General features: G+C 40.0%; 4 protein-coding genes across 4 annotated transcripts in view; 1 reads left to right on the top strand and 3 right to left on the bottom strand.

Moving 5' to 3' along the window:
* Window positions 1-1,351, top strand: part of nub1 (negative regulator of ubiquitin-like proteins 1) — an 8,877-nt gene extending 7,526 nt beyond the window's left edge. The window contains exons 13-15 of the mRNA XM_084747351.1: window positions 118-192; window positions 750-957; window positions 1,144-1,351. Coding sequence (XP_084603477.1) covers window positions 118-192; window positions 750-957; window positions 1,144-1,286 — 426 coding nt within the window. The 3' untranslated portion in view covers window positions 1,287-1,351. The remainder of the gene's footprint in view (window positions 1-117; window positions 193-749; window positions 958-1,143) is intronic.
* A 1,509-nt stretch (window positions 1,352-2,860) lies between these two features.
* Window positions 2,861-6,672, bottom strand: crygn2 (crystallin, gamma N2). Its single transcript, XM_084747382.1, has 5 exons — window positions 6,561-6,672; window positions 5,419-5,510; window positions 4,941-5,097; window positions 3,244-3,389; window positions 2,861-3,119 (listed from the first exon to the last, which is right to left on the bottom strand). Exons 1-5 carry the CDS (start codon window positions 6,579-6,581, stop codon window positions 2,984-2,986), a joined length of 552 nt encoding a protein of 183 aa, XP_084603508.1. The 5' UTR covers window positions 6,582-6,672; the 3' UTR covers window positions 2,861-2,983.
* A 1,091-nt stretch (window positions 6,673-7,763) lies between these two features.
* Window positions 7,764-10,545, bottom strand: LOC146307924 (caspase recruitment domain-containing protein 8-like). The gene is made up of 5 exons (XM_084747383.1): window positions 10,317-10,545; window positions 9,826-10,091; window positions 9,194-9,310; window positions 8,955-9,096; window positions 7,764-8,836 (listed from the first exon to the last, which is right to left on the bottom strand). The coding sequence occupies exons 1-5, from the start codon at window positions 10,474-10,476 to the stop codon at window positions 8,538-8,540; spliced, it is 984 nt and encodes a 327-aa protein (XP_084603509.1). The 5' UTR covers window positions 10,477-10,545; the 3' UTR covers window positions 7,764-8,537.
* Window positions 10,546-12,313: 1,768 nt separating this feature from the next.
* LOC146307923 (NACHT, LRR and PYD domains-containing protein 12-like) lies at window positions 12,314-16,725 on the bottom strand. Its single transcript, XM_084710423.1, has 4 exons — window positions 16,670-16,725; window positions 15,983-16,078; window positions 14,619-14,825; window positions 12,314-12,935 (listed from the first exon to the last, which is right to left on the bottom strand). Exons 1-4 carry the CDS (start codon window positions 16,723-16,725, stop codon window positions 12,749-12,751), a joined length of 546 nt encoding a protein of 181 aa, XP_084566549.1. The 3' UTR covers window positions 12,314-12,748.
* Window positions 16,726-17,788: the final 1,063 nt, after the last annotated feature.

The following is a 17,788-nucleotide window of genomic DNA, read 5'->3' as shown; positions in this document are numbered from 1 at the left end:
TCTGTCTGTCTCTGTTTCTGGAGCTTTTGACCGCGTGTCCTGGTCTTCCTCAGCAGGGGTTTCAGTTGTCGTCTTGAGGACGTTGTGTTAACGTGTCCTGCTGTGTGTCGTCTTCAGATCCTGTTGGACAGTCAAGCCGCTCTGGCCACCAACAACAACACAGAGGGAGCGAGTCCAGAGAAGCTGGAGCAGGTACAGAGTCCACGTCTTCCATTTTAATCCAGGTCATAAAAACTTCCTCATTCAGTCTGTCCATGACTAAGATTTTCTTTAGGAAGGAAATCTTCTTCTTCTTCTTCTTCTTCTTCTTCTTCTTCTTCTTCTTCTTCTTCTTTTGTCTGCAGTACAAACTTTATTATCCGCTTCACATTTTCATCATCAGACAGAAACTGAAGTCTAGAAGAACCGTTCACACACCTGTTTATACCTGAAACTGATTTTACCTGCAGGTGGAGCTGTGTGACCTCTTTTTAAATTTACCCTCTGTCTCCTCCTCTTGTCTCCTCCTCTTGTCTCTTCCTCCTGTCTCCTCTTCCTGTCTCCTCTTCCTGTCTCCTCCTCCTGTCTCCTCCTCCTGTCTCCTCCTCCTGTCTCCTCCTCTTGTCTCCTCCTCCTGTCTCCTCCTCCTGTCTGTTCCTCCTGTCTCCTCCTCCTGTCTGTTCCTCCTGTCTCCTCCTCCTGTCTCCTCTTCCTGTCTCCTCCTCTTGTCTCCTCCTCCTGTCTCCTCCTCCTGTCTCCTCTTCCTGCAGCTGCTGTATCTGGGCTTTGAGCGGGACGTGTCTGAAGCTGCTCTCAGACTGACGGGTGGAGACGTCCAATCAGCCACTCAGCTGCTGCTGGACAACCAGGGCGTCCTGTCCCCAGAGCTCCTGTCTGCGTCCCCGCCCTCCACCTCCTCCTCCTCCCCCTCCCCGTCCCCCTCCTCTGAGGAGCCCAGCACCTCCTCCAGCTCCACAGGTAGGTTGGTCACACAGAATATCACTTTCTCCAGACCAACCAAACTCCATTCAGAAAATCAGTGATTTTAGCTCACAGAACAAAGGGGTTGTTGGTCTATAGTTTGTGTTATTTTGGGGTTTTGGATAATTAATTTGCAGGATTAATTAATGAGATTAATAATAATAATGATGAATTTTATTTCAGCGGACAACGAGTTGGTGAACGAGGTGTTGGAGGACATCTCTCGTCACGAGGAGGATTACCTGGACCTGACGCTGGAGGAGGAGAGCGAGCTCATCGCCACCATGAAGAGTTACCTGAACCGAGGGCCCACACACACCGTGTGACACACACACACACACACACACACACACCGTGTGACACACACACACACATACACACACACACACACACACACCGTGTGACACACACACACACACACACACACACACCGTGTGACACACACACACACACACACACACACACACACACACACCGTGTGACACACACACACACACACACACCGTGTGACACACACACACACACACACACACACACCGTGTGACACACACACACACACACACACACAGAGTCAGTCAGAGTGCTTTACTTCTCTGTGTATCATTTAAAGCAATATAAGTGTTTTTTTCTGCAGTTATTTCACAGTAAAGTGCCAAAGCCGAGACATCAAACACAGACACACACACACACACACACACACACACACACACACACACACACACACACACACACACACACACACACAAACTCACACTACTCTTCATCAAACACTTTATTTGTCAGCTGAGAGAAAAAGTTTTCGAGCAGTTTTTTTTTCTTCTTCATCACGTCAGATGTTTTAATTTGAGGCACTAAAGGTTCATTTATCATAAAATCCTTCAGGCTCTTCAGAGATTCATTTTCCCTCTAAATGAATAAATATTGTTTTCTAATTTAAATCATTTGGTTACGTCTGATGACAGTTTTTGGAACAAACCAAAGGAACTAGTTGTGTTTTAAAGAGCTGCGACTCTGAAATGATTTGTGTTTTTCATTGTTGTTCTGACAGCAGTAAGTTTTATGTTTGTGACGTCGCAGCGGTTCGACAACTTTAATTTAAATGAGTTTTGATGTTCATGTTGAGTTCCTGCTGTTTGTCTCATGTTGATGGAGCCAATAAAGGAAATGAAGGTTTGTTTTGTTCGTTTTATTTGTCTGAAATCTTATTTGTGATGAACCATCCTGAACAATATGGACAGTTGTGTTTATCATTTTGTCTATTTTTATTTTATTTTCACTTTCTGGTTCTCCACAACATCTCAGAGGGAGATAGTTTCCCTCTACTGCATTTATAGAACAGCTTTAATTACTTTATTAAAGAGTGACGATCTTTCTCACAGAAAGAAAGTAGCTCCTACATGAAGCTGCTCACAAAACCATCTGTGGATTATCTTCAGTAATCAGCTGATGATTTCTGTAAAGACACGCTGCTGTTGAGTTTTTCAAATGTGTTTTTGTCTTTGAGCTCCACAAACTGAGGGACATCATTATATGTTAAAGATGGAACCAGACGTAACAATATGAAAACATTAAAAAAAGTCATAAGAGGACGTCACAGAGAAAAAGTTCAGTTGTCTTCACACAGAGACAGTCAGTAGAAATGTCCTTCAGAGGACGACTTTTTACTTTTATACATTTCAGATCCTGAACTTTTTCACTTTTACTGCAGTAAACAAGTTGAATCAGTACTTCTACTTTTACTCGAGTATCTGTACTTGTACTGCAGTGAAGACTGAGAGGACGTGTGTCTCCTCTGGGACAACCACGTTTTGTTCCTCATTGTTCTGGACACCTGTCTGATTGGTTTTCTGTTGGATGTTCAGTGAACTGTAGCTGCACAAAACGACACACACACAACGTGTTTGATAAAAAAACCTGTTTTCTTATCTTAGTCTGTTTATTTATTGTACATGATTACAGCGCTGGTACAAGTCACTGGAGGGGGCGGGGTTTGTGGGGGTGGGGGGGTCGGGGGTCAGGCTGTTTAGAAGTAGTTGACGATCCTGCGGATGGACTGGATGTTGGGGTTCTGGGCCTGCCACTCGTTATGGCTGCAGTAGTCTCCACGCTCCACGATGTACATGCGGCCGCGGAAGTTTGGCTCCTCGTACATCACCCAGCTGAAGATGGAGACGGAAACACAAATACTCAGTTAACTGTCCTCCTTGATGAAGAAACACAGCACTTTTGCTTGAAGTCTTATGAAAATGATGAGTTGATGGTCATTAAATGTGTTAAACTCACGCTCCGTCTCCGTAGACCTTGACGGAGTTGATGCAGTTCTTGGAGAAACCGCGGCTCTGCAGGAAGGGACAGTCGTCGCAGATCTCCACACACTGACCGGAGAAGTTACAGGCCTCGAACAGCTCGATGCGGTAGTGCTCTCCATGCTGACAGGGACACAAAGAGACAGACATCACACATGGAGACGGTTCTTTCTGTCCCATCATGTCCGAGGTCAAAACTCTTACAGGACAATAAAGATTTATTGGATTGAATGAAAACTGAGCTTTGCCTCCATGTTTCTTTGTTACTGTGTCTAACGAGCTGTAGCTGATGATGCATCAATTCTGTTGCATAAAAAAAACTCTTAAAGTACCAAAGAAAGATGTTTTATCAAACATTACAAAAGTTCAAAATGTCATTAAAGTTTGATTTCCTGATTCTGGGGTCGTAAAGGAGCGAAATCTTCTCACAGTAAAAGGTTAAATCATTGAATCACATGGTAAATACTGCAGCGGCTCATCAGCTCATGGACAAATGAAACTTCAGGAACGGGGGACGTGGACGAGAAACAGAATAAATCAAATTTAAATGAATATGATTTATGTACAAGAAGTAAACAAACATGAGTTTGCTGATGATAAGATGTTGATTCTTATTTGACTAAACTTCTGCTTTAGTCCAGTTTTTATCAGTTGTCTCCCCAGTTGTTGTTAATCATTTAGAAGTTGGGGGTGTGAACTTTTTTTGGCCTCTGAAGAGTCAGAATTTGAAACAAGGGCTTTTAATTTGAAGCAGACACAGGAAGTGGTGGCATTTGGCCATCTGCACAGGAAGCAGTCACCGCCACCTGAGGATGCCGCTGAGGACTGTCCACTTCTCGCTGTTAAATAATGACAAACCTCACGGCTCACTGTGGCCAGTTTATAAAAACAAAACAATTATTTTGGATTTCAAAAAGATTCAAGTTCATCTAAAGAAGAAAAGTAAATTATCTCAACTGAAGATTATAAGTTTCTAAAACTTTTATAACAACTTTGATTTGGGCTCAAAAGTCAAAAATCTTTTGCAGTAAGTTTCCTTGAAATTCTGAGCTGTTTTTTTTTTTTTCTACAGTGTTGTAGTTTTATGACGTTGTTGGCTGACAGATCGCCTCGATGTACGTCTGTCACAGATACATCGTTCAGGTGTAAATGTTTACTGATATGAACAACGAGGAACGTTTATGAGAACAAGAGGAACCTGCAGCTGTAAATATACAGAGAAGCTGCTGATTAACTGACAGTATTTAAATATTCAGCTATTGATACTCATTTAGCTGTTTATTGAATTTATTCTTTGTGGTATATCTATGTTAAATGATTTAATATGTTAAATAAAATGTATAATATTCCATAATGAAGTTATTTGTTTAAGAAAACAACTTTCTGAGTATCTTTGATTGGTGCAAAATCCACATAGAAAAGGTCTATTTTCTAAATTCTAGCTCAAAAATTCACTTTATCAGCCACTAAAACAGTAATCGGTGAGTTTTTCCTTCTAAAATCAGTCTGAAAAATCTCTGATCAGTCGCTTTAGTTTCCATCATGTTCTGCTTAAATCTGCAGAGTCTGACTTCACGGTGAACCTGCACTGATTTTAGAAACGTTTCACTTTTGAAAACTGGAGCCGATCATGAAGCGATCTGTTGGTTAAATGAACCAGCCGGAGGTGTTTACCATGCGGATGGGCTTGCAGGATCCCATGTGGTCGTTGTGGGAGTTCCACCTCTGGAATTCTGGGTACTCTCCGTGTTCCAGGATGTACTGCTGACCCTTGAAGTCGGGGTGGTCGAAGCAGATCCAGGCGCCGCTCTCCACACGGATGGAGTTCACCCTGAAAACACACACAGCATGAATCCTCAGACTGACTGTAATAAAAATGAAAAAGTGACCACGATGAATCATCAGAGATTAAAACAGTGGCGTAACAAATCAATCAGGAGGAAGAAGAAACAACCGCAGTTAAAGAGATTTTCTAAAAGCTTTTGTCTGTGAATAAACTGTTGGTGATGGAAAAAAAATCACCTCCATAAAATTCCTTAGAAAATGATTGTTGGAAGGAACCAGTTTGTCATAAAATTATTATTTAATTATCATGAATTCTCCACAAACATCCACGCTGCAGTAGGAGAAGACCTGAGTCAAACTGTTTCACCTGTTCATGAAGCCACGGTCCTGGAAGTTATCACAGTCTCCTCTGACCTCCAGCTTCCTGCCGGTGAAACATTTCCCCTCGTAGAAGGTAATCTGGAGGAGAGAATCAAGAAATACACAAGAATTCACCTTCACGTTCAACAAAGACACGTTTTAAATGAAACTTCTACAGTTTGCGTCAGGCAGCGACAGTTCAACACATATCTGAAGTTTTTTTTTTGCGTCTTTGAGAGTTTACACTTCAACAAATTAGCTTCAATTTGAAAGAAAATAAAACTCAGTCTATCAAGGCTTGAGTTTCAGATTTAGATTAATTTAACTCGAGTGAACGGCAGGAATAACATGAATAAACAGGCAGAACATCAAGGATGCAACACATTCAAGATAAACTTTTGACTTTCTCCATAAAATACATTACACCTGTTCTGTCCTCTCTGCTGCACCTGTAACCACACCCAGCTGTGATGTCACACTGTACTGACCACGCCCTGAAGTACACTTGACTGCAGCCGAGAGAAGACTTTCAGGTGTCATAGTTATTCAGTTAGCAAGTTATCCTGGAAGACCTCCTGTGGTCGTTGTTTTCTTTTTCCAGATGAAGTCACTGGCGCTAAATCACAGAATCAAAATCCCCAAATTTAAAAGTTAACGTCTAAAACTCTGCTGGATTCACTGGTTCAGCTGGGAACCACAACGAAGATTTAAGATTTAACTCAAATCAGCAAAACAGCAAATCTAAATCTGTGTTCTGCAGGAAGTTACGTTCTAAATTAGCAGCTACAGCAGAACAAGGCGAAGGAACAGTGTAATGACCCACGAGACTTTGAGATCAGAGCAGGACTTTAAATGATGCTGGTTTGTCTGTTACAGAACAAACAAGCAGGATTATTATCAGTAGTTTTTGTGTTGAATGACAGCTGCTGCTTCAGTCAGTACAGGAAGTCCATCACACCAAACTCCATTCAAAAATCAAGCAGTTTAAACGCAGGTGAGACGTACAGAACAACACCAGACATTAAAGCTTTAAAACACAGTTTAGCACAGTTTTGTTGATCTACAAACTAAAGTCGTAACACTTTCAGTCCTCAGATGATCCACCAACCAAACATCTCAGACTGTCTTCACAGCTGCTGTGTCACTCACCTTTCCAGAGTACTGCGACATTTTGCCCACTGGATGTTGTCCAACCTGGCCCACAACCACACACACAGTGTAACAGAGAAAAAGTTGGACACCCCAATATATACGGCAGGGGGGCGAGCGAGGGGCGAGGACCCGGCTGGACGGACAAAAGACAAGGCTTTAAAGGTTTCTGCTGCCTCGACGGTTTCCCTTCATCCTGATGTGTCTGCTGATTCTGCTGTGTGTGTGTGTGTGTGTGTGTGTGTGTGTGTGTGTGTGTGTGTGCGCGTTGACTCAATAGAATGTGCTTGGCCTGAGCTTTGCAGGGTCAATGATATTGCACATGCCACGCTTCTATAGAGACACAGAGACGGTGAAAGGATACAGAGCTCCTATACTGTGTTTGTATGTACAGAGGTGAGGAGTAACTAAGTACAAATACTTCATTACTGTACTTCAGTAGAATTTTCAGGTATCTGTACTTTGCTTTATTAGTTTTTCTGACATCTGAACTTTCTCCTCCTCACATTTTCTCTTTAGTTTGAATGACTCTGAGGTGAATTATTGATTATTGTTATTTTGCATCATTGTGCGTCGCCTTCAGACATCAAGACTGATTTCAACCTGAATGGACGAAACAATAAGACACAGAAAAGACGATCCATCAGAGGACATCAGACAGGACAGACGGGACGAGACGAGAACAATGTACTGAGACGTAACAAGACAGAAACAACCAAAACTATGTAAGAATACAAAACAAGATGAAAAAGATGCGACAGGACATAACAAGACAACAACGATGTCAAAGACAGAAACAAGGAAAACAATAGTGAAACACATAAGAATATGAAAATGACACGAAAGAAAGAAACAACAAAAACAAAGATGATGTGAAAAGACAAAAGCCACATAAAGACGATGAAAATAACTTTAAAAAGACAAAAACAACATAACAGACGTCACGATATGAGAACGATTTAACAAGATGAGAGAAGAAGAGAAAAGGTGAGGTTCAGTTAACTTAGGTGGGAACAGAAGAAAGGTGAAATATGGCGTGGAACAAGAAGAAGAGGCAACGAGGAGCCAGAATATTTTAACATCAGGTTTATTTTCAGTCAAAGCAGAGTTGGTGATTATTGAACATTAGAAAGACGAACAAAGACGGTTTGATCAGTTTGATTTTGTTTCTGTTCAGTTTGAATGAAGTGTGTTTTACCACGAGTTAACAAGGCAGTTAAGTTGCTCTGAATTTATAAAGTGTGTGGTTACATTTGTTTCTTAACACTGGAAATAAGTGAGCTTGTGAAAATGCCACTTCTCTACAGGGGATCAGACCATCATCCCTCGAGGCACAAAATGTCATCAGTAAACGTGACAGGCTCCGTAGTTTGCACGATCTTAAATGGATCTAAAATAAAATCATAACACAACATTCATTCTTTTGCAGCAGAATAAGGCTTTATGTTACTTTACATGTGGAACAAACTCAGACTCAAACAGGCAACATCACAAAAGTGCACAAAATAAAAAGCAGTCAGTTCATTCACTGCATCATTACAGACACATTCAGCTGTGAATGAGACAAAAAGAGAGAAAAACCACAGCCTGAAAGTCGACTCATGTCCAGGTGGAGCAGGTGAGTGAGGAGCAGAAGTCATTATTGGAGGAGTCTCAGTGTGTCTGCAGAGACGGAGAAGGACATGATCCAGAGGAACACACAGGGATGATGGTGTTCAGACTGCAGCACTGACAGTCAGTCAGGCCCAGTCAGAGTCTGTCCACACACAAACTGCTGCTGCTTCAGCCTCTCTGGATCTTCAGGACACAGCTGATCCTCTCAACACAAACTCCTTCATCATCATCACTCTGACAGAGATCATGTCCAGCTGATGAGAGAAGAAGACAGCAGAAGTCATAAATCAGTGTTTACAGAGACTCCGTTGATCAGAACATCCAGAGATTCGTCTCCAGACTCCACAGTTTCTTGATTTTCCTTCAGCTTAAGTTCAGCACTCTGGAAATGTGTGGATCGTTCTCTCGTAGAGCAGCAATCAGGACTGAGCTGGCTTCAGATCCTTTATTTAGCACCTTGTCAATCACATCTCGTGCTCTTTCTGGTCCAGTTTTTGCTTTGACTGACTCCTTTTCTTCATCATTTATAACATCATGCTCAAGGAGTTTATCCAGAATTTGGTTCAGAACAGATTGAGACACTCGTTTTACAAATTCTGTCCGAACTGAGCGCAGCTTCCTCTCTGCTGGGACGCTGTCCTGTAGAGGTTCCCTTCTTAAATCTGGAAGATAAACAGGGAAAAGATGTTTTTTTACTTTATCACCATACCAACACAGTGAATTGATATTTTCCTTGGCGAGCTCACTGTAGGACAGGTGGAGTGAGGGTGGAGTCTTTACCTGGCAGATTCACCACACGTCTCCAGACTTCTCTCCTCTCTTGGTCCTGGACCATCAAAGTCACGTTTTCTGGGTTCATAGTCAGAAAAACTTCAAACGTTGGATGGAAATTTGGTCCATACTTTGAGCGAAATGGTGCACGCTGAAAAATGAGAAGCAGTGCATCATTTTCAAACACGTTACAAAACTGTTTACCTGGTACTGTGATTTATAACCAGTGTAGAAGTGACTGGACTCACCGCAGGCTGTATTGTGAAGCCCCCTGGTTCACAGTGGACACTGTAACTCTGATTAACGTTGAGATCACAGTCAGAGGAGATCCTGATGTGTCTGGCACCTTCTTGTTGGTCGGCAACCTTCAGCAAAAGGACATTTTATTGTAAAATTTATGCTCAGATATTCAAGTTATTGTTCATTTATAGAGCAGCTTTAAAAACAACAAATGTTGCTCAAATGATTTACAGATGAGAATCACAATCAAAAATACAGACATAATTAAATACATAGAATAAATTATTCTGGATAAAATTCCTAAAACACAATAGAGAACAGATATATAAATAAAAATCATAGTGTGACCAGTCAGGGTCTCATGAAAACAATTTAACAGACATAAAGCCTCTAACCTGAGGCTCCAGAACGGCACACAGGTTATGAAGAATCTGACTCTGTAATCTAATCATCTTCAAAAAGATTAAATGAGTTTGCCTCTGTGTGTATTGGTGCGTACGTGTGGTTGTGGCACATCGTCTCTCCACTTCAAATGTATAAAGCATCATCGATGGAAACAGTCTCCTCACAAGGGAAGGTGGAAACAGCTTTGAGTTAAAGTATGAGTTTAGGGTATGATAAATGCATAGGACAGCTTTACCTTCTCTAGAGGGATGTTGTCTGGCAGCAGAAATACATCAAGTACTTGACAACTTCTGTCTGGAGGCCTGAGGAACAGCAGAACTTGGCCAATTATTGGCAGCGAGAGGTTGAGAAACCTTTGAACATAATCCCAGACCAGGCCGAAGACCGAGAGGTGAGGGACCTTCACAACCACATGAGTGTCTGTAATCTGCAGCGGCTCCAAGATGCTCATTCCATCGTCAGTGATGTGGACGACAGACAGCAGGCCGTCAACACGCAACGCTGGGAAAGAAAAGAGCTGACTAGTTGGTCTCTAATTCACTTCTTACCTCTCGAGTTCAAAGTTAAAATGAATCATTATCATTAACTCCACCATTTGCCATTTATTCATAAATGTATCATTATCTACCTCCCATGTGATCTGTCTGAATGTTTGTATTTAGTGGTTTGCATTATGAATTTGAATGCAGCTATATATGAACTGTTTAACAATGAAGACATGTTTACCATCCTGTGTTTCACAGTGTGGCAGGTGCAGCTGACAGACAGCAGCTTCCTCTGAACACCAGACATCAAACAGCAGCCCTGCAGGCGTCTTTCCAGCTGACTGGAGTAAACTCTCATCCCATTGGACAGTCCCGTAGAGCAGCTCCGCCTCCTGAGTCATAACAAACACCAGTCCAGTCAAAGCACACTGGAACACACCTGGACGAGGACACCTGAACCTGTAGGAGACAGAAGGACTGAATTATTACTGGCCTGTAAGTGTTGTTTCAGTGTAAAACATCACATGACAGTTGCAGCAATGCACAGGAACAGCCAGTCCAGCCCCGAGTGTAACAGATAAAAGTAGTTTAAACCAGGTGAAGTTTAATCACTGAGAGCATTTTCAGTTTGGGATTTTAGCCTTGCAAGAACTTAAATCACCTGCTGAAGTGTAACAAATGGAAAAACTGAACTGAACTGTGAGCTGAAGGTAAAGTGCCAGAAACAGCTGAAGTGTGTGTCCACTGCTAACAGTTACGTTGGTGTTTAGAAATGAGGGTCCAGAACCAAACCACCACACTGACGGTGTTCAGCTTTGATTAGCACACCACAGGCAAGTTATTTGTTTGCTCAAAATCACAACTTGATCAACCACCAAAGAAGTTGCAAAAGCATTTTAGAGTGTTTCTTTTATTTTATGATTACCTGTATGAAGATTCAGTCGTCTGTTCAGGTAAGAAGGATAATGGATCCTGGAATTAAGAAGGGGATATAGTTAGAGCCGCACTGTCTACACAGACTGACAAATTTACAAAGACAATGGGTCACAATAAATGTCCCAACAAAATCTGCAGGGACTGCAGTCTGGACTGATCCTGGTACTGTCAGTGAAGAAGGCTCAGATGCTCAGAGTAAAAAAAGTTTTTAAAAGCTAAAGATTTTAAAATCTTTAGTTATGTTATTAATACAACGCAAGACAAACATCCTGGAATAAAACACACAGAATAAAGGCAACAAAAGCTCATGTACCATGTGCCCCGGTAAAATATTAGGAAGGTATGAAGGTATGAAAAAAAAGGAACTGCCTGAGACTTTTTGACACAATGCAAGTGTAAGACTGTCTGAGAATGAACAAACAAGGCTTGTTCTGATTATTTGGGCTGTTTATTAAATATCTGTAGGAAGTATTGAAAAACTTTATTTTACAAAATGATAACAGGACACTGACCAATCAGCAAACTCGTGTTGGTGTTCTGGTGTCCTAAAACTACGCAGCATTTCATCACCGGCCACAGCCTGGGATCTCTTCTAGAAACATCGACAGACCTACAGACAAACTGACCACATCATCCAACCCAAACTCTTGAACTGACGGCTTGTTACTGTAGATTTTGTAAATGTATTAGTGTCTTACAGCGTCGGCTGCTAATCATGCTAAAGTAAAATAATTGGTGCCGTGTCTGTAATGATGGATGGGAGATCACAAACTTTAACTTCAACTCTTGCAGTAACACTTTTGGTCAGTTGTTGCTTTGAGTAATTATGTTTTTGTTTGATTGTGTCACTTCACGTCAAAAAGAGCTGAAACTGTATATGATGACAATTTTCATGACAATGATTTAGGTGTGATTTCTGTTTTCATTTGTAATATATTAAATATATTTTGTCAGTAATGGAACCTCAGTAAAGGGGAAAGTAAAGTCATGTCATATACTGGAGGACTTCACTCTGCTCCTTTCTTACCTTCTTTTCATCATCAGGAAGAGTTTTTTTCACATCCAGTTTGACATCAGTGTCATCTTTGAAAGACAAAGAACAATAATGAAAACTTAAATGAAGCTCTTGACTATTTTCCATATAGATGTGATTTTACAGCTCTAATAAAATGTGACATTGACAACAATGTAACATGTGTGCATCGAGCACATGCTAATTTTAAAATCATTTTAAGATCAGCTTTTAACGTACAGCAGTTTGATGAGTGGGAGGATTTTGTTTCAATACTCACATGTCTTGGGTTTGTCAGCTGTGATCAACTTGCCATCAATCCTGTAAGTTGAACACAAACCAGTTTTTTTTTTTTAGTTTGTTCGCTTCTTCATTCTTGTTGCATAATATTTCAGTACAGACAACAACAGACTGCCAACACTTCCAGCAGAGGAATTAACTCATCAATAGTGTCACTCTCCTATAAAGTCCCATAAATCAGAAAAAAAAGGTTGAATTGCATTAAATGGGAAATATCACTGATTCACTGCACTAAGATACCTCTGGGCAGTTGACTACCAGTAGAGGAAACTGTATAACTGGCTGTGATGGTTCTCATCACTGTTGCTGGACTAAAGACTCCTGCTGGTTTGTTGAGGTGCTCACATACTGGAGGGAGAGAGTCATTTATTAATTTCCCTGTCTCTAGTGCAATACTGCTGAACCAGCACAGACTGAGTCTGAACCTATACTGACCTCAGAGTCTCCAGTCTACAGTCTGGACTCTCCAGAAAATCACACAGACGCTTCACTCCTGAGTCCTGCAGCTTGTTGTTGTCATTCAGGTCCAGCTCTCTCAGATGGGAGGGGTTGGACTTCAGAGCTGAGGCCAGAGAAGAACAGCTGATCTCTGTCAAATTGCACCAACTCAATCTGAATAAAGAATAAATTGTGAAGATAAAAATCTATTTATAATCCAATCAGATGTGGTCAGATTTTTAATGTGCAGCTCAACATTATTTTGTCCTAATAAATAAGGTTTTCTCTAAACTGAGCAGAGTGACTTTGTTATTGTTTTATTGTGGATCATCATAATGTCAAACTTCTACACACATCATCCAAATGTCAGCATAACATTCACACACCTATTCATGTCAACACTGATTAATAACATGCTGCTGATTTAACCCTGAAATAAACAGCAATATTTTCAACAGCAACAGTGGACATTTTCTACACTTTCTTTAAGAAACAACTTAAGACACATCAGTTATGTATGAACATAAATCAGGTCTAATTGTTTATGTTAGATTATGTTGGTTTATGTCATATTAGATGTACAACAGTATCAGAGAGCCAGTGAACTGACCTCAGAGTCTCCAGTCTACAGTCTGGACTCTCCACAAAATCACACAGCAGCTTCACTCCCGAATCCTGGAGGTTGTAGTTGAGACTCAGCTCCAGCTTTCTCAGATGGGAGGGGTTGGACTTCAGAGCTGAGACCAGAGAAGAACAGCTGGGCCCTGATAAACCACAGCCCTTCAATCTAAATAAAAAATAGAATATAGACATTTAACTGAACAAAGAAAGAGTGTCAAAAAGACGACTGGGAGGCAGAGTTAGCTTTCAGCTTGAATCGCACAAAAACAAAAACACATCTAAAATGTTCAAGAGCTGTTATGTGACTGAACAAACAGATTCAGCAAGACAGAGTGATCTTTTGCCAAAAGCTGAAGAAAAGAGAAGCAAACAGATCCCTGCAACTGACAGAAACAACAGTAATCCAGACACTGAAACATGAATTTGCAGTTGTCATTTTGTGTCAGGTATGCTGGATTTTTGGGTCAAATCAGACCTTAAAAATAAACTGTATTCACTAATGGTACTTATGAAATATTTAGTATCTTTTATGTATATTTCAGGCAACAACCGCACATTGCACATCCTCAAGGCTGCTGCATGCGAACATGTATCTCCAATAATGTAATAAAATAAAAATGTGTACAGACCTGTTCACATACAATCAGAATTTCCTTTGGTGTCCTTGTCACTTTAATTTCAACAAATCCCACCTTGCAGTTATTTTACAACTAAGTGACTTATGCTGTCTTTGTTTTGTATACTTGGTAAGTTGTAAGGAAAGCTTCAAAGATGACAAATATGTCAGGTTGGAATTTGGACAAATGTGAATACAGATGTTCCCTCTTACTTGGTGTAATTTATCCATCTAAATATTTGGTGTGGGTTGTAGAGTTTTGGAGATATCTGCTGCAGAGATGTTTGTCTGCCTTCTCTTCATTGTAATGGAACCAGATGGGACTCAGCTTGTGTTGCTCAAAGCGCCAAAAAACATACATCTGAAAAACTCAACAGCAATGTCTCTTTCTGGAAATCATGACCTGGTGGGCATCACAAGCTAAGTATGTTTCTAGATTTGTAGCTCAACATTTCTGTGCAACACTCCATGGACTAAACCACTGAAGAAGAAAACAGACTTTAACATTAAGATACTCAGTGTGGATCAATTTAATATCAGCCTTTTATCAGCAGTTTAGTGTCATCACAACTTTCACATCATATTAATCTCAGCACAGAAGTGAGAAATGGTGGTCTGACCTCAGAGTCCTCAGTCTACAGTGTGGACTCTCCAGAAATCCACACAGCAGCTTCACTCCAGAATCCTGCAGGTCATTTCCACTCAGGTCCAGATCTGTCAGATGGGAGGGGTTGGACTTCAGAGCTGGTGCCAGAGAAGAACAGCTGATCTCTGACAAACTGCAGCCAAATAACCTAAATAAAGAGTAGATAAAAATACACATCATTCTTGAAAATTGGGACAATGCTGCATTTTAAGGGAAATTTGATTTTTACTCTTCCATTATGCTGAGATTATATATTCTAAAAGATCAAACTCTTGCCTATTAAACTTTGTAATGGGCCAACCTCGTAGTGATTCAAGTTTCTACTAAATAACATTTTTTGCAGCTGAGAGCTTGAATTTTGTCAACCCCGTCAAACACACAAAACATTATAGTATTATAAAACATGTAAAAAATGTTTAATCTTTTTTGTTGCATTAAATAGAGGATTATTTAATTTGCTGTACAATGAAAACATTTGTTATATTTTCATTCAAGAAATAAATACCATTTTAATGATGTCCATTAACAATTTCTCTTGATCATGTAATTTGTCTTTGTGACGACAGACACATAATGTGATTTACAACACAAAGAACAGACACTAGGTGCACTATGCATTCATTTATAACAAAAGCTTGAGCAGTATTCTCACCTTTTTTTAAAAACCAGGAGGTGAGACAGGAGTCCCTGCGGTACACCTACCCCAATTTATGTCTCATTAAATCATGTTTTGGTGAAAAATCTGACAGAGTTGACACTTATTTTTGTTAGTTTTATATTAAGCCTTTTAACACATTTTTAATTGTCGTTTATGTGAACTGTGTCTGGGATAAGGGTGTTTTCAGTTCTGGACAGTCCAAGTTTAGAAAACAAAAATCTTAAAGCAAACCAAAACATTTTATAAATGATGTATCTCATATATAAATCCTTAAAGAATACATTTTCACCAAAAAATTGGAATGATATCGTAATAGTAGTAATTTTTCATAATGCGTTTTTTTTGGTAGGACATTATATGTTCCAGTTCTCAAGAATGGGTGATTTATAATCCAATCAGATGTGTTTAGGTTTTAAATATGTAGCTCAACATTAGTATTTCCTAATCAATGATCTTTCTCTGAAATGAGCTAAATGACTTATTAATAAATGTGTTATTGTGGATCAACATAAGTCTTGTAGCCTGGGGTCTAACTGCCAAGGACTAATTTAGTACAAGAAATATGAACAAAATGCAATGTACAACTTCATGGATCTAAGTCATGTATTATCTTAAATTAAGTTAAACTGTTAATTAAACATCTTGCAAATGCAACAGTGAAACAGAGTCAGTGAACTGACCTCAGAGTCTTCAGTTTACAATGTGGACTCTTCAGAAAATCACACAGTAGTTTCACTCCTGAATCCTTCAGGTTGTTGTAGCTCAGGTCCAAGTGTCTGAGATGGGAGGGGTTGGACTTCAGAGCTGAGACCAGAGAAGCACAGCTGATCTCTGACAACCAGCAATTCCTCAATCTGAATAAAAATAAAGGTCGTGATTGAATGTGAATATATGATAAAAATGAATTTATAATCCAATCATATGTGTTAATATTTTAAATATGTAGCTGAACATTAGTGTGTTCTACTCAGTGAGTTTTTCCCTAAAATTAAGTGTGTTATTGGTGCATGTTGAACTAAAAAAAAAAAAAGAAAAAAGTTCCATTACTTAATTTATTCCATGAGTTACTATAATTGATAGCTTAGTGGGTATCTGTCATTAAAGAGAGCATGACATACATATTTTGGCACTGATAGTCCAATTTCATATGCATTTGAGTCGATATGATGTGGAACCACGCAGTGGTCTGGATGGAAAAAGTCATGGATGCAGTGCTTTTGGGTTAAGCCTGCAGCACCATCATGTGGTTGTTGAATGGAGATGCACACCATACTGATGTCCATCAATTGTCAATGGGATGGTCTGGATCAAGTATTTGAATTGATTTTGTACTAAAAACCAACATAAGCTACAGTCAGTGAACTTACGTTAGAGTCTCCAGTCTACAGTTTGGACTCTCAAATCCAGCAGACAGACGCTTCATTCCTGAATCCTGCAGTTTGTTGTTATTCAGGTCCAACTCTCTCAGATGGGAGGGGTTGGACTTAAGAGATGAGGCCAAAACTTCACAATGAGTCTCTGAGATTCGACAGCAAGAAAGTCTGTGATGACATAAAGATTACCAAATATTTTATCATCAAAGAGGACAGACTGACAAAAAAATTCTCTTCATTTAAGAAGGCACTGCACATGAGAGCTTTTATAACTGGACACACATTTTTACTTTGCCTGACTGTGTGGTCTGATATTTCATGTCAGACTTTATGAAGAAAGGTGTAAACAAAATAAACAAAACAATCAATGAAAAAGTGGAAAGCAATGCAGACAAGAAGAAAACGGACAAAGCAGTTACACACTGTGCAACGTCATCAACATAACCACTTGTTTGCTTCAGACACTGAGTTGCTCTATTCAATAATAAACTCAACCAGAAAGATGGTGAAGTTCAAGTTCATATTTTCTGGTATGCTATCGGCCAAGAGGCAAAATTGATATTTAGCACCTTCACATTCCCAGAAGAGAACAACCACGACTGATGCAGGAAACTAGTTAAAGAGTTTGTTTAACATTTTGCGCCCGAGCAGAACACTATACATGAGTGTGAATGTTCCAACAGATGCTGTAGAATGTGGAGGTGTTTGTAATACAGCTACAGGAAGTGGCAGAACATTGTGATTTTGGAGTGACTCAGGATAAACAGCCAAGAGATTGCATAGTAATAGGAATGGTTGATTGTGGGGTGTCACAAAAACTACTAGTGGAACTATTACTACTACTAAAGTGAGATAAGTGCAGCTACATGCAAATTCAAGCATTTGAAACTGTTTGAGTAGAGACATGCTAAAGTAAAAAGCAATCAGCAAATTAAAGGAGCATTACAAGTGACTCGTGAAAAATTTGTTCAAGGCGTAGGAGGATGTGCAACTTTGAAGCGTAACCTGCAACACGAAAACATTGCTGCAAGTGCAAAAAGTCTGGCCACTTTGGAATAATGTGTCAAACTAGTTAGTTTTCACATTGTTCCAAAGTGATCAGTGATATTTTTG

The sequence above is a fragment of the Lutjanus erythropterus genome, chromosome 21 (assembly GCF_056507025.1).
Source record: "Lutjanus erythropterus isolate fLutEry1 chromosome 21, fLutEry1.hap2, whole genome shotgun sequence".
Taxonomy (NCBI): domain Eukaryota; kingdom Metazoa; phylum Chordata; class Actinopteri; order Lutjaniformes; family Lutjanidae; genus Lutjanus; species Lutjanus erythropterus.
This window is presented reverse-complemented; position numbering and strand designations above follow the sequence as displayed.

Bases quoted from the DNA above. Each gene is read 5' to 3' on its own strand.
- LOC146307923 (XM_084710423.1), bottom strand. From the start codon at position 16,725: ATGAAGCGTCTGTCTGCTGGATTTGAGAGTCCAAACTGTAGACTGGAG. The intron at 16,079-16,669 runs GTAAGTTCACTG...CTCCCATCTCAG, and splicing joins TGTAGACTGGAGACTCTAAC to ACACTTGGACCTGAGCTACA. The intron at 14,826-15,982 runs GTCAGTTCACTG...CCAATTTTCAAG, and splicing joins TGTAAACTGAAGACTCTGAG to AATGATGTGTATTTTTATCT.
- LOC146307924 (XM_084747383.1), bottom strand. From the start codon at position 10,476: ATGACTCAGGAGGCGGAGCTGCTCTACGGGACTGTCCAATGGGATGAG. The intron at 9,097-9,193 runs GTGAGTCCAGTC...CTCATTTTTCAG, and splicing joins GCTTCACAATACAGCCTGCG to CGTGCACCATTTCGCTCAAA. The intron at 8,837-8,954 runs GTAAAGACTCCA...TTTATCTTCCAG, and splicing joins ACGTGTGGTGAATCTGCCAG to ATTTAAGAAGGGAACCTCTA.
- crygn2 (XM_084747382.1), bottom strand. From the start codon at position 6,581: ATGTCGCAGTACTCTGGAAAG. The intron at 5,098-5,418 runs GTGAAACAGTTT...GTGTGTTTTCAG, and splicing joins GACCGTGGCTTCATGAACAG to GGTGAACTCCATCCGTGTGG. The intron at 3,390-4,940 runs GTAAACACCTCC...TGTCCCTGTCAG, and splicing joins CCTGCAAGCCCATCCGCATG to CATGGAGAGCACTACCGCAT.